This window comes from Podarcis bocagei (assembly GCF_964188305.1).
Source record: "Podarcis bocagei genome assembly, chromosome: 16".
Classification (NCBI taxonomy): domain Eukaryota; kingdom Metazoa; phylum Chordata; class Lepidosauria; order Squamata; family Lacertidae; genus Podarcis; species Podarcis bocagei.
The window spans coordinates 29,225,243-29,252,485 of NC_138142.1; the positions used below are offsets into that span (position 1 = coordinate 29,225,243).

Sequence of the window (27,243 nt, forward strand, 5' to 3'; positions counted from 1 at the left end):
TCTTGACTGAGGACCTGTCATTTTTTTGGCAACACTCTCAGATGGTGTGGGCCACCCCTAGGCTGGCAGACCTGCATGTTCATTACCCCTGTTTCTGGCAGGTTTTTTAAAATGTCATAATCAGTGTGCAGGGTTTGTTCAGGAAAGTGCTTCTCAGCCCTTTTATACTTGGGTCCTCCCCAAATTAGGTGGTGGAGAACTTCCATTCTGTGGGCTAGTCTTGATCCATCAAAGGGTCCAATTTGGCCAGGGAGGCCTTTCCCTCCCAAACCACCTGTCAATCATCAGACATCACTCATGGGACAGCCAAGGGGTATGGTTCAGTCCTGCTGGGAACTCCTTCAATGCCACATTTATTGCAGGAGACATGCTGGTGAAGCAGACCCCTCTCCCAACCCATGGGTTAACTATGACAAGTGGGAATGATGGGCCACTGTCCATGGCCACTGAAGAGTCACTTCTAGCCAAGACACAGCTGGGATTAGGAAAAAGGGCTTTTGCAGTGGGGGTGGGAATGCTACCCTGTGGCTGTAGAAATTAAGAACTGTACCCCAAACTTAATTCCATGTGACGGTTCTGATCACTCCATTCCCTTGGGATCATGCTGTTGACTGAGTTATTCCATGCACCAATGAGGAAGACTGGGGTGTTTTGGTTTTTTTGGAGGAGTGTGGGTGCTCTTGCCGCCGAGTCCTTGTGGTGTGTGTTGCCAGCTGAAGTGTAAATGTGTGTGTATGCATGCTTGGCTGGCTGGCCCTGTTCCTTCCAGCACTTCTGTGTCATGGGAGGGAAGACAGCAACAAGAGGAAACAACCAGAGGCAATGTCTGCACCAGGAAGATAAGATTTGGTGCCTAGCACTGCAATGACTTTTGACTTGCTCTTGATGTTGTGACATCCTGGAACAAAAGTAGGGTGGCAAGGGGAGCCTGTGGTGGGAGGTGGAGGAGAGAGTGCCAGAAGGGGCTTGCCCAGCTGCTCATCTTTCCTGCCCCCTCAGATGGAAAGAGGGTGCCCCCCTTAGAGAGAATAGAGTCTGCCTCTTTGTTTGCAATGTGGATGTGTGTTTGTGTGGATGCACGTATGTGCATGGATGGGTGGATGGAGCAGTCCATGCCTGGGTGCTGATTCCAGCTTCACCCCCCTGCTGTAGCGTGTGCAAGGAATGGGAACTGGAACCAGGGAGTGGGAGGACATTGAGGCACATTCCTCCTCCTCCTCTGGGGGATACACATGTGGGAATTTGTACTGAGAATCTCCAAGTGTTCTCTGCCATGGCTCTGATTTGTCACTTGTGTCCTTCAGCCTCCATCCCTGGACCTATGGCAGCAGATCAAGCAAGTTCACAGGTGAGGGAATCACCCCCAACATCAGAGTAAGTTAAAACTGGCGTTCCCCTACCCCTAGTGCCAGTCCTCAGCTAATCAAGCTCTGCAAACACATAGCAAATGAAAAGGGTTTTTTAAAAAACTTTTAAATTTAAACTTTTTAAATTATTTGTTGGGTTATATCTTACCTTTCCCGACATACCAGGGTGCTCATGGCAGATTACAATACCAATCCCCTACTGAGTCAACCCCATGGAATTCCTAAAGAAACACGCAGAGAGAAGCCAGGTCTTCTTTTTTAGCCCACCCAACCTCTTAACCAGTTAAAAAGGAGCATCAGCATCACAGAAAAAGGGAGGGAGTCCTTGATTCTTCAGTGAATTAAAAAGGTAAAGGTAAAGGACCCCTGACAGTTAAGTCCAGTCGTAAATGACTCTGGGGTTGCAGCGCTCATCTCGCTTTACTGGCCAAGGGAGCCGACGTTTGTCCGCAAACAGTTTTTCCAGTTCTAGATTGGCCTAAAACACCACACCAAAGGCTCCCAATTTAAAATTTAACCAAGTCAGATCCATTAATTCCACACATCCACTGGGGAGTAAAATACCACAATTTAATATCAAACCCTTACGTTAAATAGCAATTTTCTTTTCAAGTTTGGGTTTTCTCCCCTCTGTTCTCAGACAATAAATTCCAGCTTTAGCAATTAAAAACCACAGAGATATTGGCATCCTGGGAAGGAAAGTTCTTGGCATCCAAGTTAAGCGGAGTTGCGGTCAGCCCTGATGGTCCACAGTTGTGATTCGGATGGGGAGTCTCTTCTGGGCTTCAAAGGCAGCAAAGAAGGGCCCCCAAAACACACACAAACCTCCCTTGAAGTGACTCTTGCAGCCTTCCTCTGCTGCCAAGGCAAGCTGAATCAGCATGCCTGGCAGGAGGACCACAGCAGCAGCACTCAGTAGTCATTCAGCCAACCTACCGCCAGGGCAGGACACCCACAAGACGTGGCCCAGCTGGGGCTTCACCACCTGCCTCAGAGTGAACATCCATGCTACTAAAAGAAGGCCAAAACCCCAGACAGTACATTAAATGTGTGGCTGCACTTTAAAGTGAACAGCTGAGGATCAGGATCCTTTCCCCTAGCCATCCTGCCACACCATCCTGCAGGCAGCTATTTACCCTGCGAGAGAAGCTGCTATTCCCGCAAGAAGTGGCTGGGGACCATTTTCATCAGGGCTGTGGTTCATGGGGAAAAGATTCAGGCCTCCTCCTTCTTGCATTCCAGATAGCAACTATAGGTAAGGCCATGACATGCTGGACGAAAGACACCCCACATAACATGACATGCAAGTTTGCATTTAATTTGTTTGATTACACCCCCTTTAAAAAAAAAACAGGCCATCAAGCAATGCAAGAAGCAGACATTTATCATACTGTCTGGTTTGGCCCCCATAGTGTAAAGTTTCTCAAAACTGGCTTGCATTGCATTCTCTCTAAAGGCCCCTGGGAACTGTAGTTTTTTGCAAAGGTGCTGATTCCACTAGAGATTCCACAGCCGCTTTCACAGTCCTCCATGGGGATTAATTACAGTGATGGTCAGAACTGGCCTGGAGCACCTGAGAGGCTCTGTTGAGCGATGAGCTCAGGTGCCACCTAAGCCACCACTGTCTCACCCAAAACAACAACCATCCATGCAGGGAGGCGGTTACTCTCCCTACCTAGTCAATCAAAAAGCATGAGACCTAACCACACACACACACACACCAAACCCCCATAGACACCCCATCTCTTTCATTATCATCACTCAACCCTGCCCATCTTCAGCATCTGTCCACTCAGCTGTCCAGCCACAAAACAAATGTTGCCCGACCCCCCCCCCCAGTCAATGGGGACAGGCCAGAATCTCAAAGTGCCCTGAAAGACCTTTAAATTAAAGCTCAAGTGCTAAGGGAAGGGGGGTGCGCTCCCCCACCCAACAAACGATTGTCTTCACACGGCAGCAGATTTTGGCGTCCCTCCGCAGCATCACGGGAGCGCAACTCCTAAAGGGAAGAAGGGAAACATTCAAGCAGGCACAAGGTGTCAGCCAGGAAAGATTGCAAATTCTTCCAAATGGCTAGTGGTCAAATTATTGCAAAAGTTTCTCAGGAGTTGCTGGCCCAAGTCAGGAGGAAAGAGCTCCTCCCATCCTTGTGCACAGCAGGTTCTCAGGAAGACGAGGACGACGGGCGAAGAGCATTTCCGGAGCCAAACCGAGGTTGCGTCCAGTGTATGGGGCAGCAGAGTGGGGGCTCTTCTGATTTCCAACCCGTCTTTGCCACACACACACACATGCTGGCAATCATCTCTGCCATCAGCAGGCATGGCTTGCAGCCCTGTGTCTCCAACAATAGTGCATCCCCACAAGGCTGAGCTGACCATCTCCCAGAGGCTGGAGGCTTTGGAAGGAGGTCGTCAGTAGCTGCTCTCGTGACCCGTCAGGATGTAGAGGTTGCTCTGCGCTGTGGGGTTGTCTGTAGGGGTGCTCTCCAGGATGATGTCTCTGGCAGGGAGGAGAGAGAGGAGGCAAGAGGATGAGCAGCACAGCCCATGTACAAGCATGTGCCAGGCAGGCAATGGAAGGGCTGGCACAGCCAGGGCATTGGCAAGAAGTACGCGGGTGGCGCTGTGGGTTAAACCACAGAGCCTAGGACTTGCCGATCAGAAAGTCAGTGGTTCGAATCCCTGTGACAGGGTGACCTCCAATTGCTCGGTCCCTGCTCCTGCCAACCTAGAGGTTCAAAAGCACGTCAAAGTGCAAGTAGATAAATAGGTACCACTCCGGCGGGAAGGTAAACGGCGTTTCCGTGCGCTGCTCTGGTTTGCCAGATGCGCCACATGACCCGTGCACCACATGACCCGGAAGCTGTACACCGGCTCCCTCGGCCAATAAAGCGAGATGAGCGCCACAACCCCTGAGTCGGTCACGACTGGACCTAATGGTCAGGGGTCCCTTTACCTTTACCTATACCTTTACCCCAGGAACAGGCAGGGACTTTGCTGCCCTTTGAGAGGGAAGGTGGGATAGAAATTTTAAAAATATTTTTAAAAGGCACAGGGAGGAAGGAACGCTTTGAGTGCACTCCAGTCGAGAAACTGGCCCCATTTGCTTGCAACACTAGGTGGTTTTAGCTGTTCTTTTATCTGTGAGCCTCCTGTCATGGAAAAGGTGGTTTATAAATAAATATATAACAACCACCACGCTGAACGCCCTTACCATGCATCTCTGAGTATTGGGCTTCCCTGCTCTCCAGCCTCCTTTCCTCCCTCATCTGCAGTGAACAGGAGGATGAGGAGGACTCCAGCAGAACTGAGTCTTCCTTTTTGCAAAATCCTGGCTTGTCATTCCATTTGAACCAGAGATTGTGGATAAAAGCAAACGCCAGCCGTGGTCCATACAAGCCAAGACAATGTCCAACCATGCGTTGTTTGACGAAACCAGAGCTTGTTTCCAACCACAACCTGCGGTTCAAACAGAACGACAGGAGGCTGCAAAACTAAACTCTGCTGGAGTCCTGGCTGCACCAGAAGGAGGAAGGGAGATTTTGGCGCCCCTCCACAGAGAAAGGCTGTTCCAGCTCCTCTACAGAGCACCGGACTGCGGTTTAGTGTGGCTCATAAGCACACCCACTCAGCCAAAAAGCAATGTATGTGGATCGGAGGTGACACTGAATTCCATGTGACATGGCAACAAGAAGGTGGGAAATGGAGAAATGTTGAGGTTTCCTCCTCAGAGGCATTTCCTCACCTGTGAGCTCCCAAGACCCGGAACACTCTGGACTCATCCGTCACCTCCTGTGTCACCTGTTACAGAAGGAAGGGACAGCTGAGTGGGAAATCCCCATGTCAGATGCCACATTTCTCAAACCCATAATACCCTTTAACTTCTTAAAAAAGGAAAAAGAACCCACTGCTCCTATTAATTACCTCACATTTTCTACTCTATTAATGATGATGATTAAAATTAACTGTATTTATATCCCACCCATCTTCCAAGGGGCTCAGGGTTGCTGCACACAATCCCCAGCCCACCACTTTATCCTCACAACCACCTCCTCCTATGAGAACTCAAAGCCATCCAAGTGGGTTTCATGGCCGAGTGAGGATTTGAACCCAGGCCTGCCCATCTCTAGTCCAACAAACCACTAAGCCATGCAGCAGAAAGGCACCACTTAAACCATGAAAGGAGAGTGCGGTGGAGGTCAGAAATAGGAAGATGCCTTATGATGAGCCAGACTGTTAGTCCATTCAGCTCAGTCTGGTCCCCCACCGGCAGCATTCCAGGGTTTGACCTGGGATGTGTTGCATGCAAAGGAAATGCTCTGCCACTGAGCTAAGGACCCTCCTGAATGGGTAGGTATGTTAGGATTTTTATCTATCCGAGCTGCCCCAGCGAGTGGTACTGTTGTAATGTGTTTTGTATACACATCATGTGAGTGTCTGAGAGTGTGTGAGACAGGAAGTCTGAGTACTGTTGGAAGTCAGTTTCACTTCTGAAAGTGTTGCTGTTCTGTACAGGTGCTCAAAGAGCACAGACATGCTGATGGATTCTCTGTACATATAGACTGTAAAATAAAGTAGTTTTAGAACTACGATTGACTCTTTCTTCTGCAATGACATGCCAGAAGAAGGGCGTGCTCCTCTCAGGAGGGAGGGGTCGCTTATCCCCAGTCTCTCTGGACTGAGGGTAATTTACAGTCAGGGAGGACCACCGGAGAGACGCCCAGGAGTCTTGGGAAGTTGGCGGCCTTCCCGGGCGTGTTTCCAACAGGGTATACATAGAATTGGAAGGGACCACAAGGATCATCTAGTGCAACCCCCTGCAATGCAGGAATCTTTGGTCCAAGGTGGGACTCAAACCCACAACCCTGAGATTAAGAGTCTGATGCTCTACCCACTGAGCTACCCCCTGTACGCCAAATATCACAGACGGAAGGCACACAGTCCAGGAAAAACAGCACCTCACCACCGCCCAACGGAGCTTAACTCGTGTTTTCTCTGATGGTCCTGTTGTCAGGCTGGTGGTTCGATGCCCACAGGCCCCTCTGCCCCAGGCTGGCTGGACTCACCTCACTGGATTCCAGGCTTCGGCCTTGCATGCCGTGTTTCCAGAAGGCCAGGACACTGTCCTGAAGGCACACTGCAAGAATGGGGAGACCACAAGTGAGCAAACAGGCCCCCCTCAGAGGTTAGCTGTCACAGCAAGAGCCTCTTAACTCAGGAATCAGGAACCCCACCTCCCAAATCCGGTACAGTGGTACCTCTGGTTGCAAACGGAATCCGTTCCGGAGGCCCATTCACAACCTGAAAGGAACGCAACCAACGTCTGCGTGTGCGCGGGTTGCGATTCACCACTTCTGCACATGCATGTGACGTCATTTTGCACGTCTGCGCATAAGCGAGCGGCGGAACCCAGAAGTAACCCTTTCCGGTACTTCCGGGTCTCCACAGGACGCAACCTGAAAGCGCTCAACCTAAAGCAAACGTAACATGAGGTATGACTGTACTGCCAGAGGGAAGGCACTCGAGGATCCATGACCCATTTGGGAGGCCTCAAAGCCCACCCGACACACCCCACCCAGGGACCCTCACCTACCAATGGTCTCGATAGGGAAGTGGAACGTGAGTTCTGGAGGAAGGGCTCCCTGAGGGGCGCCGTGGAGGTTCACCACCCTCACACAACCTGTGGGAACGAGAGAAGGAGGGGCAGCGTTGGCCAAAGGGCAAAGAGGCAAGCGAGGGGAGGGGCAGGCAGACGGCGGGGAGACCAAGGCCAAGGGAGCAGGTCAAACTGGGGAAAGACTTACGCTCAAAACACACCAGGACAGTGTCTCGGTCCATCTGCGTCACGTGGCTGGCCATGACCAAGGGCCGACCTGCAAGGAGAGAGGCATGGGAGGCTAGTCTAGGGCTGGCCCTGGCAGCAGGGGCGGGGGAAGCTGGGGGCCACATTCAGAGGAATGGGAGGTGGATCAAGAGGGGCGAGATGTCAGTGGGAACAGAGGAGGTGGTTGGCATGCAGACTGACTCAGGCTCAGTCGCTGGTGAAATCTCCTTACAGGACAGGGAATGTCCCCTGCATGAAACCATGAAGAGCCACTGATGGAGCAATGGATCTGGCTCAGCATAAGGCGGTTTCCTACGTTCCTTTTTTTTTTGCCAATTATTTTTTATTGCTTTTCAAAAAAATTAATGAATTTACACATTAATTCAAATTCAGTACAAATTTAAAAGTGACTTCCCACCCTGCCATCTTGATGGTTCACTTCCCAGCCTCGTTAGCTGCTCAATATTAAATACATTTCTAAATTCCATTTCAAAAACGATACTTTAGCATTTTATCTTTGATTCCCCCCCCCCTTCAATTTTCTTCCTCTTTATTACCCATCGGCTGTTCATTTCTAGACTTTTGCTTAACTATAACATATTCCCTAATGTCAAGAAGAGCTACTCTTCACTTTGTCAGCCCACAAATCCTTACTTTTAAATCAGTAATCCCCCCATTAAAATCAATCTCTCCTGCTATTTTCCATAACCCAACATTTGACTGGTCCTAATAAACACAGAGGGACGCGGGTGGCGCTGTGGGTAAAAACCTCAGCGCCTAGGACTTGCCGATTGTCAGGTCGGCGGTTCGAATCCCCACAGTGGGGTGCGCTCCCATTGCTCAGTCCCAGCGCCTGCCAACCTAGCAGTTCGAAAGCACCCCCGGGTGCAAGTAGATAAATAGGGACCGCTTTCCGTGTGCTGCGCTGGCTCGCCAGATGCAGCTTGTCACGCTGGCCACGTGACCCGGAAGTGTCTGCGGACAGCGCTGGCTCCCGGCCTCTAGAGTGAGAAGAGCGCACAACCCTAGAGTCTGTCAAGACTGGCCCGTACGGGCAGGGGTACCTTTACCTTTACCTTTACTAAACACAGACTGTGTTCCTATTCAGTTCAGTCCCTTGTTCGGAACCATGAGGACTAGAATCTTATTTTATTTTTAGGGAAAGGGCAAACCAGCTCAGTAGTAGAGCATCTGCTTTACATGCAGAAGCTCCCAAGGCTCAGTCCCCGCTGCCATCTCCTTGTAGGGCCTAAAACTTTGGACAGCTCCTGCTAGTCACTGCAGGCAATTCTGAGCCAGATGGAAGATTCTCTTTATATGGCAGCTTTTGCTGGCAGCTGGGTCACCTCCTGAGCCATGGGCCTTGGCAGCTGCCAGGCAATGCAATCTCTGGCACCAGTCCAGCCAGCTGCCGTCTGGTTACTTTGCCTTTGACCACCCATGGTCAAATCTGCCCCACAGAACTGAACTCTTCACATGCATCCTGGGTGATCCTGGGCCCGTCGTCATCTCTCAGCCTAACCCACCTCACAGGGTTGTTGTGAGGATAAAACGGTTGGAAGGGGAACCATGTCTGCTGCGCTGAGCTCTTTAGTGGAAAGTCAAGATTAAAAACTTAATTTTATTCAACACACACAAAAATTCTACTCGCAAACTTAGTTGGGCAGGTGCCAACAGGGTCACCATGCTCGGATGAACGCTGAGGGGTATGCAGAAGTACAAAACAACTTTTTAAAAGGCCAGAGGGGGCAAACCCCACACAGCCCTGAGCGTAGTCAATGGTTTCCAGGAGCCATTAAATGCTGAATGTGTGTTAGAAATGGAAAAGTTGGTGTTGGGGGGGGGGGCATTAGGCCTGCTTGAGACTCCAACATCTTCTCCACGAAGGGGACTGCCCTGGAAACTTAGTGGCTGGAACCTTAAACAGGATCAGTCCCATTAAAGGAGCCAGGGTATCCTCCAACATTTGGGGTTGGGTCCATTGTAACTACAAACAACTCAGGCCTATAGGGTGCATCTGTGGCAGAGATTATTTTATTTTATTATGTGTTTATTTATTCCTGCACACCTGGCTTTTGTCCTTCGCCCTTCCTTAAGAAAAAAAATATGTAAGAAGAGTCCTGTAGGATCCGGCCAATGGGGCTCCCATCTAGTCTAGCATCCTGTTCTAACCGCAGCCAACTAGACGCCTGTATAGTGGACGCTCAGGTTGCAAACGTGATCCGTGCGGGATGCATGTCTGCAGCCCGCAGCATTCACAACCCGCATCTGCGCAGGTTGCGATTCAGCGCACGTGCGACCGCCAAAACCCGGAAGTAACCCGTTCCGGTACTTCCGGGTTTCGGCAGTCCGTAACCCGAAAAACGCAACCTGAAGCGTCTGTAACCCGAGGTATGACTGTATTGGGAAACCCACAAGAAGGATTGAGCCCAGGAGCCGCCTGCCCTCCTGTGGGTTCCCTCAAAAGGGGAGCAGAGGGGGGGAGGCCTAACAGTACTAAGCAGCAGCTCTTAAAGGGACCGTGCCCCACCCCTCCCTGACTCCATGCTGGTTTCCCTCTCTCTTACCTGAAGGGCTTGAGGTGCTGAGGCCAGTGCTGAGGGAGAGGGTGCTGAAATGCAGCTCCGCCCCTGGCTGGTCTGTGCCGGTCACCCCCAAGCACACTTGCGGGTATTCCTCCGTCTCCACAACCAGCAGCTCAAAGAGGGTCAGGGGGACGGGCAGCACCACAGAGACGTGCTGGAGAGGAGAGAGAGGATGCAGGAACCAGGTCTGACACTGCCCAAGCAGGCCCTCCCTGCCTGCTCCCTTGGGTGCTCTTTGGAGTGCCAGAGGGGGAGGGTCCCTCCTCCCATCCTGCACCCCCATTCCTGGCCCTGCACCCACTTACCTTCAGCAGCATGAACTTCTGCAAAGGCTCGTACCACTGCAGGAGGGCCAGGCTGGAGGGGAGTGCAGCGCAGAGGAAGGTACTACCAGAGTAAGGATTTCGCACTGAAATACAGAAGAACCGGGGGGGGGGGTTGTCAACCTCCCCAAAGTCCCTCTTTCCCCCTGAAGAGCCTCCTGATGCCTCTTTGGTCAAGGCTTCCTGCCCAGCAGCAGCTGACAGCAGAAAAGGGGTTTGCTTCTCATGGCGCCTCTCCCTGTCTCTTGAGAAAAACTAAGTGCAATTCTCTGTCCTTTCAAGAAGAAATGCAGCAGAGTTGAGCAGCTCAGAGACAGGGCTGCCGGCAAGGAAGTTGCTGTGCCATGTTGTGGGTTGGGCCTGTTGTCATGCCCTCTACACTTGGGCACTTGGGCAGTGCCATTTTAGCAGTGTGTTTATCTTTCAAAATAAAACAGCTGCATTTTAATTTGCGCTAAAACACTACCCCGCTTGTGTTATTAAGTTCAGCAAACAAAAAGCCTTCCGGTTTAACATGTTGTGTGAAGGGCTCTTCATGTTCACGCAGGCTCCAAAAGGCTGCAAAATTGCAGCTGGTTGCATGTGACTTTTGCTGGGCCTGCAACAATGCTGCTCTGAATCTGGAAGGCACAACATCCCACAATTCCTCCAGGGCATAATTTAGCCGAATTTCACTCACATATGGCCTTGGGCTTTTCACTTGCCTTGTTTTTTAGGGAAATGCAAGTGAGTGCTGGGGAGAGCTGCAAATTTGACTGCTAAAGGGCTTCTGGGGGAGGCATTGATTACTATTTTCTCATCATGCCGTGTTTCTCATCAAATTCCGCACACCCACAAGAGTCACCCCGTTTTCTTTTTCCAATGGATGAGGAAGCCATTAATCACCCACTTCCCCCTTTCAATGCGGCTTACTCCAATTCCACCCAACTGCATTTCTCAAAAAAGCACAACACTCCAGGAGGCTGGCATAACACAGGGCTACAACGTCGCCTCCACCATAAGACCAGAGTTGAAAAACTGCTCCCTTTTTGGCTTTGGGGTGCAGAATACTGGTGTGACCCAAATATCAGTCAAATTTTGAATATCCAATTCTCCACTGAACATCACGGGGTTGTTGTGAGGGGAGAACGGGGAAGAAGAAAATTACACTGAGGTCCAGTGCCAAGGGCCTTCTGGCGGTTCCCTCACTGCAAGAAGCCAAGTTACAGGGAACCAGGCAGAGGGCCTTCTCGGTAGTGGCACCCGCCCTGTGGAACGCCCTCCCACCAGATGTCAAAGAGAGAAACAACTACCAGACTTTTAGAAGACATCTGAAGGCAGCCCTGTTTAGGGAAGCTTTTAATGTTTAATGGACTATTGTATTTTAATATTCTGTTGGAAGCCGCCCAGGGTGGCAGGGTATTAATAATAATAATAATAATAATAATAATAATAATAATAATAATAATACATATGACTTCATGAGCTCCTTGGAGGAAAGATGGGATATAAAAACTCCCTCTCCCCCTCATCTCCTCCAACCTCCACGTCCCCAAAACTCCTCTTTCCCTCACACAGCCACCAACTGTCATTTCCCAGCAGGCCTGCCCCACTCCAGGAAACTCACCTACACGGCACTTCAAGCATCCTTTGGTGTCAGCTATCTTGGCTGAGAGGGCAAACTTCCTGTCAAGAGAAAGAAACAGCTTTAGGCCTGGGTGTGTGTGTGGTGGGGGGAGAATTTCACCAGGTCAGAGGCAAAGAGGAGAGGGTCCTCCCCGCCAAGTCCATCCTTAACTGAAAAGTCTGTCTGAGACTGAGCAGGGGACCGTCTTCTGTTTGCAAAGCAGGAGCTCTAATACAGAGCTATAGTCCTTCCCCCCCCCCCAAAAAAAACAAAGTAAGACTCCAGTCCTCATGAGGCCCAATAAAGGAATCATTAAGCGGGAACTCAGGAAGCTGCTTGTAGAGGAAATCAAGCCCACTGGGTCCACCAGCCTCAATACCACTGGCATTGCCTGGTTGTGGCCCTTCGGGGGGGGGGGCGCTTTCAGGTGGGAGTCACCTGAAGTCACCAGGGAGGGCATTTTGGGCATCACATAGGCTGGCTTGGGAATGTACAGGCCGCCTCTTAAGTCCAGGGGCATCCAAAAACCACAGGGTGGAGATCTGGGGCTCTGCACAGCTCCTTGCTCCCATGGGCCCTCTGCCTGCCCAACATCTTTCCCAGGACCCCACAGCCAACCCTTCCCAGCTTCGGTTCCAGTCGCAAGAAGCTCCCTGGGAAGCAGCTTGGAGAAATCAGCCATACCTCCAACACTAGGAGGGGGGGGGCGGAGAAGAGAATTTACTACTCTCCTCTCTTTGAAGTGGGGGCAGGGGGGGGTCCCTCCCTCCCCGCCTCTCCCCACCTGGGGATGATCCGCTCTGTCAGCCGGTTGGTGGCGATGGAGAGGGGGACCTGCCGCTTCTGCAGCTGGCGCCGCTGCTCAAAGAGACCCACAAGGTTGTGGGAAGAGAGCTGGGAGGACTTCCCTGCAAAGGCAGAAGCGGGGAAATCGGGAGGATCATTTGCCGGAGCAAAATGGAAGTTTAAGCAGGTGCCTTTATATATACAGTGGTACCTCGGGTTAAGTACTTAATTCGTTCCGGAGGTCCGTACTTAACCTGAAAGTGTTCTTAAAGCACCACTTTAGCTAATAGGGCCTCCGGCTGCTGCCATGCCGTCGGAGCCCGATTTCTGTTCTTATCCTGAAGCAAAGTTCTTAACCTGAAGCACTACTTCTGGCTTAGTGGAGTGTGTACTTCTGGCTTAGTGGAGTGTGTAACCTGAAGCGTATGTAACCCGAGGTACCACTGTATACAGAGACCTTCTAGACTCTTCAATCCTATAGCCACACACCCAACTGCCCCTCTAAACCCAACATGTGAAGCTCACCCCCAATCCCCTTAAATCAACCCCGATACCTATGGGCAAGGCAAAAAGAGGGAAAATGAGGGGGGTGGTTCTAGCTCTGTCTCTGGACACTCACCAGCTAAGGTCAGTAGCACATTGTTCATACAGTAGAGCCAAGAGCACCTGTGTGGAAGGAGCTGGGGGAGGGGAGCAGGCGGGGGTGGGGGCGGGGGGATGAATTGCACAAAGCAGGAGAGAGAGGGAGAAGTGGCGAGAGAGAGATCAGTCGCTTGTTGGGCCATCTCTGCATTTTTGTGCCATGAAACAAGTGTGTCCAAGTTAGATACAAGATTGAATAGTGTTTATATATCTAGATATTTTAAAGGAGCCAGCAAAAACAATATAAAATTTCAACGATCATAAGAAAAGAGCCTGTAGGGATAAGAAACCTCAGCATCTTGAAAGACAGTCTCGTGGGCATCTCTGAGCGATGAATTAAAAGTGCCTCCTGAGTTGACCGCCACCAAATGCACCCACCCACCTGCCCTTCTGTTGCAATCCACGGGGGATGTCCACCTCTGGTGGTGGTCATGGTAAAGGCCCAAGCAAGGAGAGGCCAGAAGTTCCTAGTTCCCCTGGCAGGCAGGGCAAGGGTCAAGTGAGGGCTTAGCTTTGCCCCAGACCTGCCACTCCAAATTCTGAAGCTCCTTGTCCGAGTTCTCTTTCTTTCACCCCAGAGCTTTCCTCACGAAAACCAGCTCTTTAAACCTGAACCACAACAAACAGCAACTTTTTCCATGGATTGCTGTTTGCTCCAACTCAGCGGTAAAGAGCAGGTTTTTTGTGGGGGAAGCTCTGGAGCAAAAATAAGAGCATTTGGAAACAAAGCTGTGAAGCATGGGTCATGCCTGGAAAGGGCAGAGGGAAGGTAGCTCTTGGCCCTTTGGAGGGAAAGCAACACAACTGCGATTCAGGACCGTGGACAGCACCACTGCAGCTGAGGCCGCGCATCCATGTTGCCTCAGCCAGCAGCCCCTTGACCAATGCCTTCCACTGAGCATTGGTGCTGAGCAGAGTTGTTTTTTTGCTGGCACCGCTCAATTTCTAACTGGGTAATTTGGCATCGTTTTAATGTCAGGTGATAAGACAGGTGGGCAGGCCCAAATGTGGTCCCACAGGGTGTGTGGAAACAAGGATCTGCCCCTGCTTCCCATGGTGTCCAGAACCCTCCATCCCAGCTCCTCCCTCTTCAGGGTCCTCACCTTCTCCATCGTGTCCTCATGGAGCTCATGGAGATTGAGTGTGTAGATGCCTTCTTCAGCTCCCACCACTAGGTAGAGATCTACGGTGGGAAAGAAGAGGGGGAGGTCAGATCACCAGCTGCCAATCTCTGGTGCCAAGGTTCCACAGGAATCGTGCGCGTTCTACCTCGTGTTTCTGGGTGGATCCACGTCGTAGCCGAGTTGATTTTCAGCGGACAGCCGTTGAAGACTTTGGAAAAACAGGCCCCCATCTTGGAAAAGAGAAGACACAGAAAGCTGGAGAGTGGAGCGGAGAGGGGAGCTGGAGACCCATTTCCAGGGCTCCTATACTGAGACCTACAAAATTCCTTGGCTGTGAACCCCCTGCCCCACCCCACTCTCCTGGCTCCAGTTTGCTGATGCATGTACCACCCTCCCCTGCCCAGTGAAGAGGACTTACGTGGACTTTTGGAGTAGGAGGCAACCCATGACACAGCAACCTCTGCAAGAGAAGAGGGGTCAAGAAGAGGTGGGGGAAGTCACCAGAGAAAGAAAGAAAGAAAGAAAGAAAGAAAGAAAGAGAGAGAGAGAGAGAGAGAGAGAAGGTGTAGTTATTTGAAGATGCCAACATATTAGGTTAACTCCAGACCCCTTCCCCCAATAGGATCGCAACCTTCAACCCCGTACCTGTAGCAGGTGGGGCAGGGCACTCCTCATGAGAAACCGGAGCGTTGGGTTTTTTTCCACAAGAGTGTCAAAGAGCCAATCCAGACATGTCCTGCTACTTCCCAAGCCCCACCTTTCCCTCTTACTACACCCCACAAATATTTGGAGGGGGAAACCCAGCAGCCCATCCGGCTGGCACTCTCTCCAAAGATTTTAGCCAGCTAGGTCGTGTTTCGGAAGACCACTGTTTCCTCCACCAGAAACAGGCTTTAACGGTTGGTTTATCTGCTCTGATCCCAGGCTTCCTTGCTTGGAGATTTTGGGGTGCTTCTGTCCCCACCCACCCCCACTTACAGTGGCCTCTTCCTTCCTCTTCATAGTAGCCCACTCTGTGGAGAGGAGCGAGTCCACAGGCTTGGGGGAGCCTGTCCGTGAGGTATCTGAAGGATCGCTCAGATCTGTGTTGTCTGTGGGGGAAAGACAAGCACTGCTGTCACACCGGCACAAATTAAAAGATTTAAGAAGCGGTCAGAAATGGAGCCCCTCTTTGCTGGATTCTACTAGCCCACCCAACTGCACAGATGCCATCCTGGATGGCTGCTTAACCCTTTCCCTGCCGAGCCCCCTCCCACTACTCCATTTCTGTACTGGCTTGCCAGCAGTTTCATTTTATCTATTCCGCTCCCTGCTGCCAGATTTGCTTTCTTTCTACTATGCCGTTTTATTGCATGGTTTTATCTTTTTACTGTATGTAATGTATTGGTTTATCAGATTTGATTCTCAGCTGCCATGAAGCCTTGTGTTGTTGTTTTAAAAAGTAGGATATAAATCCATTTTAAAAAATACATGCAATGAAGACCCCAGCTATGACCCCCCCCCCCAGCAGCAACAACCTGCTAAGCATCCTTTAGGAATCCTGTAAAAGGGCGAGGGGAGCAACCGCAGAAAACAATGCATTTTAAAAAGGGTGGTAGGGAAAGAGTTAAACACTACTATTGCCCCCCCCCCAAACAAACATACATTCACTGCCTCTCCTCCTCCTCTCAGCATTATGGCTTCTGGAGGCTGCTTTTAATTAAAAAACACACCCAAAACATTTGGGTGTGTGATGTGCCGGCAAAATAGGAAGCTGAAATCCGGGTCTGTGTTTAACATCCTGCCGTGGGTGTCATGGAACTCCCTGGAGGAGAGCAAGGAAGCAAGTGGGCAAGCAGAGGGTGATAGGAAGTTCCTGCCCCACTTGGATCCCATTCTGGCCATAGAAGAGGAGCAGAAGCCCCCCCCCAACCCATCTCCTCCTCCCCTTCTCCACAGTTGGTAAGAGAAGAGCTGTGAAAGCTTGAGGGAAAGTGGAAGCATTGGGAGGGAATCCCAGGGTGTCCCCCCTCCAATTTCCCTCAGTTCCACCCCCCCATTCCTTTAAAAAAAATGTGTGGCAAAATGTTTCCCCCTTTCCCAGGCCTTCACATCTCTAGCTCAGAGGCTAGTAGCCTGTTTTTCCATGTTCGCTGAAGACGACAGAATGAGCAGTCTGGTATTATTAATTTTTTTTAAAGTCTCTGGTTAATAACTACCTTTAGTGGCTTTATTTACTATAGCAGAAAAACAAGGGGGGGAGTCTACCTGTGGCATCTCACAAAGCAATCCTACGCATGTTCACACACAAGTAAGTTCCACCAGGAGTAATCAAGCATTCATAGGATTGTAGCCTATTTGATCTTAGGAGGATGTAACGAAGCAGGGTTTAATCTTTATTGCCACCCTAACTAAGTTATTGTCACCTGAGCCTTCAGAGCACCGGATTAAACCCTGCTTCACAGCTGGTCTTGGAAAAGGTTGAATTCATTCAAACGGAGCATAATTCAAGATCGTGTGAAAATTCAGCACCTGGAAGAATCCCAGCTTTCAAGGAGGTGAAAAAGCAGGGAACAAGTTTCTGCTCAAGGTGCCTAATATATGCTTGACAGCATGTGGGCAATTCCTGGTGAAATATCACAAGGGGCTGAGTAAGATATCCAGTGAGGAAGAGGTGCAGCTTCCCCTTTCCAGCACTGGCAAAACCTGGAATGAATCATGGAGAAGTGGCTCCATTTCCATCATTTATACGTGTCACAGACTTTGGCTTTCCTCGGTGCAAAATCTGAGACGTTTTGGGCAAATTTGGGCTCCGGGCATCGGAAAACGGGATAAGCTAGATAGCCCTTTGGTGAAGAACCAACTGAGCTCAGAAGAAACCAGCTTGCACCAGAAGCCGGTTCTGTGCACAGGGCCTATTGGCCAGCGCTTGTACCGTCTCCAACCCCCCCCTACTCCCCAGTGTGCTTTCTCACAGGTCTTTTCTGTGGATTTCCTCTTGCAGAACACAAATCCCCTCTCCTAGAAGGGTGAAGACTCCAAACCCATTTTGGGGCCCCTCTGCGTTCACCACAACCAGCATGGCTCCACTTCTTCCTCACCTGGCAGGTTCTGGCTTCTCTGACACTCGGGGGCTGGGAAGTCGAGGCCCTCCTCAAGCTCCCAGGGAGCCTTATAGGCCAGCTCCAGGTTGAGAAAATCCCACAGGGGCCCCCTCTTGATAGTGCTCATGTCCCCCTCCCCAGTGCTGCTGGGCCGCTGTTCCTCATGGACCTGGATAAAGCAAGGGAAAGGGCTTCTTAGTGGGGGAGACTGAGGGTGGAGAGGGTAATAGGATAGATGCAATGAAGAACAGTACCTTCTCTGTGGTGCCTGCTGGGCGAATGGTGAGGCTCCTGCAGGAGACAAAGGACTCATCAGAACAGAAAGGGGGGTATTGCCTTGAAAGGGGAATATTTGGGGCTCGGTTTGCGCCCACACAGACCAGGACTTGGCTCCAGAACCTAATTGCCAAAGCTCCACAATAAGCAAGGAACAGAGTGCCTGAGCATGTGCAGAGAGACTCGTTCTTCCGTTGCCAGCCTAAATACATTGGAGGTCAAGGCAGGGGAAGTTAAAAACTTCACAGAAGATTGGGGGCTGAGTTTGCCTGTCTGGAGATGGGAGTGGCAGAACCGCAGGATGGGGCCTGGCTGGAAAGGCAGCTCCACCTCTTCTGTCTCTGCCTGCCGGAGCTGAGACAGTAACAGAGGACCAGAGGCGTACAAAGAGCCTGGAGTCATAGAAAGGCAGCAGCTCCCAAAGTTCTCCTCCTCCACCACCACCCAAGCATCAGCATACCTTTCCTCTAGTGCTTCTTCCACCGACTGAAGGAGGCTCCTAAAGAGGAGAAAAACAGCACCAAAAGTACCATCAGGAAATCGCAAACCTGTGCAGCAGCCCTGCCTCCTTCCTTCTCCTCCCCCCCCCCCGCAACTACGTTAACCTCATTTCTAACTCCCTAAATTCCACCCCCTTCCTTGTAGGAAGGTGGCCCTTTTTCTGGTTGTCCCCTTAATAGCAGCAAAGCAGGAAGAATTCAACAGGCCCTGCTTTCCCCATCTCTACTGGGGGAGAAAAAGTGGCCGCTCTCAAGCTCTTCCTCCCAGCAGGAAGGAAAAGGTGGCGATCCTGTTTCACAAAGGTGGGGAGGGATGAGAAACAGGGGCTCCTACCCACCTCCCATCACCCTACCCTTCTCCCAGGCTCCTTACTCTCCATCTCCTAAGACCATCCAGTTCTCCTCCTCCTCCTCCTTCTGCAAAACACACAAAAATTACCGTTAAATCTTAAGGCTAGAATAATTTTATGCACACACTCCCCAAAAATACCCAGTGAAAGAAGGAGCAGGGGGGATGGGGGTGGCAAGAAGCATCTTACCCTGGAAAGTCACCAACAGTCAAGAGTAGGCAATATCGGGTGAGGTGGGCCAATGACCCAGCTGGGATAGCTCAGCTGGGAGAGCACGAGACTCATAAACTCAGGGTTGTGGGTTCAAGCCCCATGTTGGGTAAAATATTCCTGCATTGCGGGGGTTGGACTAGGTGACCCTTGTGGTGCCTTCCAGCTGCATGATTCAATGGATGAAATTTGCCCCCCCCCCCCCCGGTCAGAATTTCGGTTGTGAATTTCCCTCCCCAAACGCGCCATGGGGCCAAAGCAAGCAATCCACTCATTCTTTTGCCCCTCCGAAACACACACACACACACACACACACACACAGAGAGAGAGAGAGAGAGAGAGAGAGAGAGAGAGAGATTCTTACCAGACTGCACCAAGGCTCTGTTTCTTTCCTCAGTGGGGGCCCGAATTTGACCTGATTAACTATAAAAGAACAAACATCAGTCATTTTTCTCAGAAGTAGGGCTTCCCCACCACCACCAAGGCCCAAATGTCTTCATGCCATTCACCCAAGAAAACACTTCCTATACCCTGCCTTCAAAGGCCACTGGAGGGCAAGGGGGGCCCTGCAGGATACCCCACAGTAGCTCAGGACTTGGGGGGGGGGGCAGAGGCGCTTTCCAGACCTCCTAGAAGGCAGGCTGCTGATGCTTACTAGGAGGGAGGGAGAGGTAGCCGTGAGGGTGGCACAGTGCAAACACTCCAGCAGGAACACCAGACTGGCCCTGCCATGGAGTTTGCACCACGCCAACCTGACTGCCACCTCTCCGCCCCCCTCTGCTCAACTCCATGCCATTCTAAACTCCTGGGGCACCTTTCACCCACCATCTCCAGAAGGGACTTTCACCAGCATCCCCCGCCCCAAACAGCTTTCCACTTTCACTAGGGGGCTTCCCATGCCACGGGAGAGTCTGGAGAGAAATCAGGCTGATTTAAAGCCCCACCGGAGAGAGAAATCAGGGTCCAAACAGGTGGGCGGGGGAGCCGGGGGAGATGAGGAACTTACACTGGATCTCTGCAAGGGTCCCTTCGACTGGCCCGTGGGGCCGATGGGAACGGATTTTGTCAGGAAAAACTTCGTAGGCCTGAGTGGTTTAAAGACAGAAAGCCAAGCATGCCTAAGAACTCAGTCAGAACAAAGAGCCTCCAGGGCAGCTTTCATCCATCGGGTGCCTTCCGTACGCTTTGGACTACAATTCCCATCAGCCTCAGCCAATGCATGGGAGAGCATGTGCTCCACATGCAGGAGGTCCCTGGTTCAATCCCTGCTGCCACCTCCAGGAAGGGCTGGGAAAAGACCCCAGAGAGGGCCACTGCCAGGCAGGGCTGCCAACACTGGGCTAGACAGGCCAGTTTGGTGTGATGCGGTAGGAGGAAGATTCCCACGTCTTTCATTCTCAACAGAGGTGTTTAGGACCAGAACATAAAAGATAACAGCTCTGGCCTCATGGTAGCCCCCAGTTGCCCGCACTCTGCCCATGGGGTGGTAACTCTTGCCACCTCCTTTATCTGCTGGTTTCATAATGATGTTAGCTTCATTAGAGAGCTCTTTGAGACAGTCACGTTGTGACTTCGATAAATTGTCTGGAATTCTAGGACCCTTCTTTTCTAATTTTATACAGACGCAGTTTTCATTGCACCTATATTGTGATTTCAGCTTGTTAAGAAATTAAACTGCATCCTTCTCATATTAATTCTTACAAGACTGGCTGATGAAGAATTGAACGAAACAGATTGGTTATCCGGAAACTCTGTTCCGGCGATTTGGTGACAGGTTATGTATATATCGAATTATTCTACAGCGACTGGTGAAGAAGATTTAGAGACTTTGGTTGTAATTTCTGATCATTTGTATTAGTTTATAAACAGTGTTTAGTGCCATTGTTTTTGCCATCGTGTTGTGTTATATTGTGAGTCCCACAAGTTAATTATATGCATTGCATGAAAAAAATCGGAGGTTGGAGTTGGAAAATCTCTGGGAGGTCCCCCTTCGACAGGATCTGCAGTGCAGACTGTTACAACTCCAACAACATTCCTGCTGGGCCTTTGCTGAGCAGCCTCCTAGCAAAGGGGAGCCCCCACCCCCCACCCCCAAAAGGCAGCCTGTGACTCCACCGTGGAAGAGCTCTCACTCTTAGGAAGTTTCTTTTCCTATTTAGCTGAAATAAGCTTCTTGGCAGCTTCTACTCTTTGACTCTCGGGAGAGAACAAATCTGCTCAGTCAATGGCTTGGGTCTATGGCAGATTCCCCACTCCCTTCTGCCACCGCTTTTGGGGACCATACCTCTAAGTCTCCATCATCCACCAGGGCAGCTGCTGCCAAATCCGGGTTCGTGGCTTTATCCAGTAGCTCAATGACTAAGACGCGAGCCAATGGCTGGCTAACGAAAGGATGCTGGTGGAGAGGAAGACAAGGTGAGAGGAGAGGAGGATTCAAGGTTCCCCCAAATGCCTGCCAAGCACAGGGCTGGCAGGCGGCATTCTTGGGCAGCTGCTGCAGCCCATCCTGGCACCTCTCCTGGGCAGCTGGATCCAGATTTTAATTCCCACAGTGCCCCAGAGCAGAACAACACCAGGGCACTATGGGAAATTAAATTAAAACTGTGGCTCTCACAGCAACTAAAGTATCTGCCATAAGGACAACAGAAGAGCCCTGCAGCAGCTGGATGAGGCCACCAGGAGGTGAAGGAGCTAGTCCAGCATTCTGTTCCCACAGTGGCCAAGCACATGCCACAGTGGGAAGCCTCCAAACAGGACCCGAGTGCAACAGTAGAGCTGCCATACGTCCGGAATTTCCAGGACATAGCTGGGATCTGGAATAAAATGTCTAGGGAAAGTCAAGCGCATGGCTGCCCATATCAGAAGTGTTGATTTTTGGCAATTTCCCCCCCAAAAAGACAGGTAAAAATAAGAATTTTGTTTGGAGATTTCGCTTTAAAAAAGCACAGTTTTGGGCATTTTTAAAAAAGACACTCCTGTAATTCTCTGGAAGGAAGTACCTATCTCTGAGGATGGAGTTGTCGTTCTCCGCCCTCTCCAAGCCCACCCACCCCAACTTCCGTCTTGAGTCACCTGCAGGAGTTTTTCTGCCACAGGACGCTTTTTGGGGTTCTTGGTTAAGGAGAGTTTGAGGAAATGGTGGAAATCTGCCGACCTGGAAGGGAGAAAGGGAAGGTAAGACAAGCTAAAAAGTCAACTGAGTAACCAGAAGGCAGTGAGCATAACAGCAGCCCTATCCCAGCAATGCCCCCAGCAGTTGGTATTCAGCAGCAAACCCCATCGCAGCCTGAAACCATCACTATGGATAGCTTTATCCTCCAAGGATTTGCCGATTCCCCTTCAGAACATCGGAAGAGCTGATCAGGCCATCCGGTCCGGCATCCCGTTCTCACAGTAGCCAGATGATCAAAGAAGCTCTCCAGCTGGATAAAGCACAACAGCAACACCCTTAAGAGTCCCATAGGGGTAGCGCGCACTGTGGGGCCTTGGGAGTCTGCCTGCCTCCTCCCACTCAGCTGCCCTACAGCTGGGGGGGGAGGCAGTAGAAGGACCATTTGGGCAGGGCAGCGCCTGCACACATCCAAGCCACCACGTCTCTCCCAGGAGAGACACGCAGCTCGAACGTGCTACAGGCCCTGCGGTGAGTGCCGCCTGGCATTTTGTCACCCCCCTCAGTGGTGACACCTGGGGCGGACCACACCTGCCACACCCCCCCTTCCTCCGCCACTGCTGAGGACAACCAGCAGCCAACCAGAGAAGTCAACCTGCCAGCCAGAGCGGATATGACTTGGATGGATGGAGAAATAGCTTAACTCTGTGAAAGGCAGTTTTTTCTAGTCCTCCACCCACTGTAGCTTCTCAATAACCCTGAGAAGGGAGGCTAAGAGAGAAAACAAATGGTTCGAGGATACAGATTTGTAGCCAAGCAGGAATCTGAACCCAGTCCACCGACCTGTCCATTGTAACACTGCGTTTCATTGGCATAAGGTGGTCAGATCCAGCCTTCTTTACACACAACCGAAACCCAGCAGAGGGAGCAGGTCTGCCCTCCTGCACAGCCCTGTTGCTCAGTCACTCACCAGCAGGCCTTGTCTTTTAGCTTGGGGGGCTGGAAGCTGCTTTTCGACATCAGCATCAAGGCCCTGAAGGGAAAGACAAAACAAGGATCATCTTTCCTGCTTCGATCCTCCTGCGTGTTTTAAAAAAGGCACAATACCTGTCTCTGTTGTCCCAAATTTGTCCCCACCTTACCCCCCCCCCCATTTGCTGGTTATGTCTGATGTTCCAACATGCTAACCCATGGGTAGGCAAAATAAGGCCCTGGGGCCGGATCTGACCCAATCGCCTTCTAAATGTGGCCCGCGAACTGTCCGGGAATCAGCGTGTTTTTACATGAGTAGAATGTGTCCTTTTATTTAAAATGCATCTCTGGGTTATTTGTGGGGCCTGCCTGGTGTTTTTACAGGAGTAGAATGTGTCCTTTTATTTAAAATGCATCTCTGAGTTATTTGTGGGGCATAGGAATTTGTTCATATTTTTTTCCAAAATATAGTCCGTCTGCCCCCCACAAGGTCTGAGGGACAGTGGACTGGCCCCCCGCTGAAAAAGTTTGCTGACCCCTGTGCTAACCGCTAGGAGGGTCACTCAAGAAATCTGGGCCTGGTTTTCTGCACCGTTGTGGGTCCAGTTACCCCCCCCATACACACACACACAGTTGCCTTTGAAAAAGAAAAGGGCTACTACATACAGGTTCAGACCATGCTTCTCTCCTGCACGCAAACTTACTCTGCTGAGTAGGTCTGAGATTGTTATTAGTGGGGCACCAATGTCAACAGACAGCCGGCACGTCACGCAAAACACACACCGCTCTGGGAGCAGGCAAAGCCAGTCTTACTGGAGAGGCCTCCGTGTGGCATTTCCTGTTGCTTAATCCTCCCACCCACCAGAAGCCTGCGTGTTTGTGTGTGCGCGCGCTTTGTGCGCCTGTCCTCACAGGATCTACATGCAGGCTGTTTCTTAGCAGAGGTGTGGTTAGCGACACCATTCACGCTTCTCCCAGAAACCTGGAGCTGGGTGGTTGTGACCGAGGCTGGGACCTCACAGGAGACAGTGGGGGCAGCTCCCCTTTCCCTCCCCACACTTGCCTAAAGCTGCTTCAGGTGGGTGTGGGGCCTCGAAGCTATGGCCACCACCCTCTTGGACGGCCAGGAAAAGGACTCAGGTCACTGGCTGCAACCCCCTCTGCAGCCGAAGGCAGCCAGCCGGGTACCTAATTATTTCCTTTGCTATTTTTATGCTATTTCCACACGCTTCATCTCTATAAATAAAAATATTGACAAGCTGGAACATGTGCAGAGGATGGCGACCAAGCTGATAAAAGGTCTGGAAATCAAGCCTTAAGACTGATGAACAGCCGAGGGAAGTGGGTATGTTTAAAGGAGACTCAGAGGAGATATGATTGCCATCTTCATATGGAGCAAGCTTGTTTTCCTCCTCCTCTGGGTTCTAGGACCCAAATGGATTCAAGCTACAAGAAAGAAGGTTCCAACTCAACATCAGGAAGAACTTTCTGACAGTACGAGCTAATCGACAGTGGAACGGACTCCTACTAAATGTGGTGGGCGCTCCTTCCTTAGAGGTTTCTAAGCAGAAGTTGGGTGGCCATCTGTTATGCATAATCTATGTGAGATTCCTGCACTGCAGGGGGCTGGACCAGATAACCCCCCTCGGGGCTCCTTTCCAACGCCACAATTCTTGCAGTGTTTCCTGCAAGGGTAACCGTTTTTGCACCCACATTTTTTGTTTTTTAAAGAAAGGAATACTTCAAGGGATTTGCTTGCACACATGCTTTCCTGAAAACAGGATCCACAGTGGCTTGATCGGCAGATTCTGCTTCTCCGTGACAGTGTTAAAGGCAGGATACGAGCAGCGGCTGAGGAAAAGGGCCCTCGCAAACAGATGGCACTGCCAGATTCTCTTCAATGCCAACGTGCCATCTGTTCCTCTGGCACCAGGCTGGATGTCAGGGAGGCAGGGAGACAGTTGGATCGGGGTTAGGATAACTTGGCTACTGGAGTCCATGCCCTGGGAACCTTGAGGCTGGACTACTGCAAGCCACTCTACCTGGGGCTGCCCTTTGGCCAAAAGCTAAACTGCTGATGGGGGCAGACGGCTTGGTAGCATGGGAAACCTCCGCTAAAACCCCTGCACTGGCTGCTCCTGTTGCAGCAGGTGAGGCTCGAGGCTCTTCTTTTGATGTAACAAAGCCCTGAGCATCTTGGGCCCAGGATACCGTAAGGACCACCTGAACCCCTGCATCCCAGCTCCATCACTGAGATCATCCAGAGGTGCACTGCTAGCCAGAGCCTCAGCCGGTCCTCACCGGGAGAAGGGCTTTTAAGTGCTGCGTTATGGAATGCTCGAGCAGAGATGCGGCGGGCACCCTCTCGCTTTTGACTTCCAGGATCCTCCTGAATACCTTTTTATGTAGACAGACCTCTGCAGCTCATGGGCCAGCCGTTTTAAATATCCTTTTGTGCCATTTCTAATGGTGTTTCCATTTCATTGTACAGTTGTACCTCGGAAGTAACGCCTTGTGAGTCGAACATTTTGGCTCCCAAATGCCAAAAACCTGGAAGTGAGTACAGTGGTACCTCAGGTTAAGTACTTAATTCATTCCGGAGGTCCGTTCTTAACCTGAAACTGTTCTTAACCTGAAGCGCCACTTTAGCTAATGGGGTCTCCTGCTGCCGCCAGAGCACAATTTCTGTTCTCATCCTGAAGCAAAGTTCTTATCCCGAGGTACTATTTCTGGGTTAGCGGAGTCTGTAACCTGAAGCGTATGTAACCTGTGGTACCACTGTTTGCGAACGTTCTTTGGAACCTGAATATCCGACGCAAGTTCCACAGCTTCCGATTGGCTGCAGGAGCTTTCTGCAGCCAATCAGAAGCCGTGCCTTGGTTTCTGAACATTTTGGAAGTCGAATGGACTTCCGGAACAGATTCCGTTCAACTTCCGAGGTACGACTGTATACATATTCACAGAAACACAATACTGTACAATTGGGAGGGTCCTCCAAGAGTCATTTAGTCCAGCCCTGTGGCAATGCAGGGATAACAGCTAAAGAATCCCTGACAGGTGGCCATCCAACCTCTGTTTAAAAACCTCCGAGGAAGGTGAGTCCACCACTTTCCAAGCGAGTCCGTTCCACTGTCGAAAGGCTCTTACTGTTGTGCGCTGCCCTGATATTTTATGATGCGGCCATATAGAAAGATTTCAGTAAATACAGGCAACTCCCCATTCACACACATTCAACTGAGGCTTAACTTTTGAGCTCACCTCATGGGGTGCAGGTCGAAGAGGGGCGGCTGCAGCTCCGCCAGCTCAATGGCCGTGATGCCGAGGGCCCAGATATCGCACAGGTGGTTGTAGCCTCCTTTCTTCTCCACCGCAGCCACCTCTGGCGCCATCCTGGGAGGACGAGAAGGGGCACAGCTGAGCCAAACAGCCGCCCTGGGAAAGGGGGGCCTGCACAGACCTGAAGCTGCGGCTGTCCAAGGAGAGAAGGGCCCGTCTTCCCCTGGTCCTCCCTGCAACTGCCGACCTGTGAGGAGAGCTCTGCCCACTAGGCAACACCTCCCCTCCACCAGCCAAGGCTATGAAGGTGCTTCACATACAACAACCCTGCAGGGATGTTCAGAACCACCATCCCATGCTGCAGGCCGAAGGACTGAGGCAGCGAGTGTTCAAGGCCACGAGGTACGTTTGTGGCCAAACTGGGGGCTTCATGGCCCCCACAGCTCACCCTCCAGACAGAGAGGGTGCAGAGGAGGGAACAGAGTGCTGCCCCCCCACATTACCAATAGGGGGTCCCAATGAAGGAGTTCCGCTTCGCCACAGACGCCGTCAGCTCTGCAGAGACCCCAAAATCCGCTGTGGGAAGGAAGGAGGTGGTTTGAGAAAGGAGAAGGGCAAACGTTCCTTACTCAGGTGGTGGGCCAGAGCAATCACGGCTCCACAGGAGGAGTGTTGTGGGCCAGGCCCTACACCCCCCAAAAAAATAAAACCCTTCAAATATCCCTGGGCCCGCAGCCCTCAACCCACCCAGAATATTTTCATTTATTAATTTATGGCCTACATTTGTAAGGCTGCACAGCAGCCTACGTTCTCCAGGTATCTCACAGAAACCAAACGAATAAAATACAATATCAAGAAATGTCAAAGTGGGGGGGGGTTGAAGCTGGCATGCCACACCCCAGCTCTGCTCCTGAGCCACCGCCACACCCCTAGAAAAGATGGCGAGATACAGCTAGAGTCCCTGTTTTAAATAAATACCGTACTTTTCCATGTATAAGACGAAGGGGCTTTTTTACTTTGAAATAGGGTTAAAAATCTGGGGGTGTCTTATACACGGATAGCGCACATGCCCATTTTCTAAATTTGGGGTCCCCAAAAGTAGGGGGCATCTTATACAGAGAAAAATAAGGTAAATCGATGTGGAGCAAAGCCAGAGGGATGTGAAGAGGTAGACCAAAGCCACCCCTGCAGTCCCCAATCTGGAAGTCCCC

General features: G+C 51.1%; 1 protein-coding gene across 1 annotated transcript in view; it reads right to left on the reverse strand.

Moving 5' to 3' along the window:
* Positions 1–1,923: 1,923 nt before the first annotated feature.
* MAP4K2 (mitogen-activated protein kinase kinase kinase kinase 2) overlaps positions 1,924–27,243 on the reverse strand; it is a gene marked incomplete at its 5' end in the record, with an annotated part of 37,837 nt that continues 12,517 nt past the window's right edge. Inside the window, 25 exons of the mRNA XM_081174037.1 lie at positions 1,924–3,866; positions 5,112–5,167; positions 6,433–6,503; positions 6,960–7,046; positions 7,171–7,239; positions 9,758–9,929; positions 10,081–10,184; positions 11,705–11,763; positions 12,489–12,612; positions 13,110–13,170; positions 14,236–14,315; positions 14,402–14,486; positions 14,675–14,716; positions 15,235–15,347; positions 17,337–17,508; positions 17,594–17,630; positions 18,076–18,114; positions 18,489–18,532; positions 19,040–19,098; positions 19,682–19,760; positions 20,960–21,070; positions 21,748–21,829; positions 22,755–22,817; positions 26,015–26,146; positions 26,536–26,608. Of these exons, the coding sequence (XP_081030163.1) occupies positions 3,779–3,866; positions 5,112–5,167; positions 6,433–6,503; positions 6,960–7,046; positions 7,171–7,239; positions 9,758–9,929; positions 10,081–10,184; positions 11,705–11,763; positions 12,489–12,612; positions 13,110–13,170; positions 14,236–14,315; positions 14,402–14,486; positions 14,675–14,716; positions 15,235–15,347; positions 17,337–17,508; positions 17,594–17,630; positions 18,076–18,114; positions 18,489–18,532; positions 19,040–19,098; positions 19,682–19,760; positions 20,960–21,070; positions 21,748–21,829; positions 22,755–22,817; positions 26,015–26,146; positions 26,536–26,608 (2,102 nt within the window). The 3' untranslated portion in view covers positions 1,924–3,778. The remainder of the gene's footprint in view (positions 3,867–5,111; positions 5,168–6,432; positions 6,504–6,959; positions 7,047–7,170; positions 7,240–9,757; positions 9,930–10,080; positions 10,185–11,704; positions 11,764–12,488; positions 12,613–13,109; positions 13,171–14,235; positions 14,316–14,401; positions 14,487–14,674; positions 14,717–15,234; positions 15,348–17,336; positions 17,509–17,593; positions 17,631–18,075; positions 18,115–18,488; positions 18,533–19,039; positions 19,099–19,681; positions 19,761–20,959; positions 21,071–21,747; positions 21,830–22,754; positions 22,818–26,014; positions 26,147–26,535; positions 26,609–27,243) is intronic.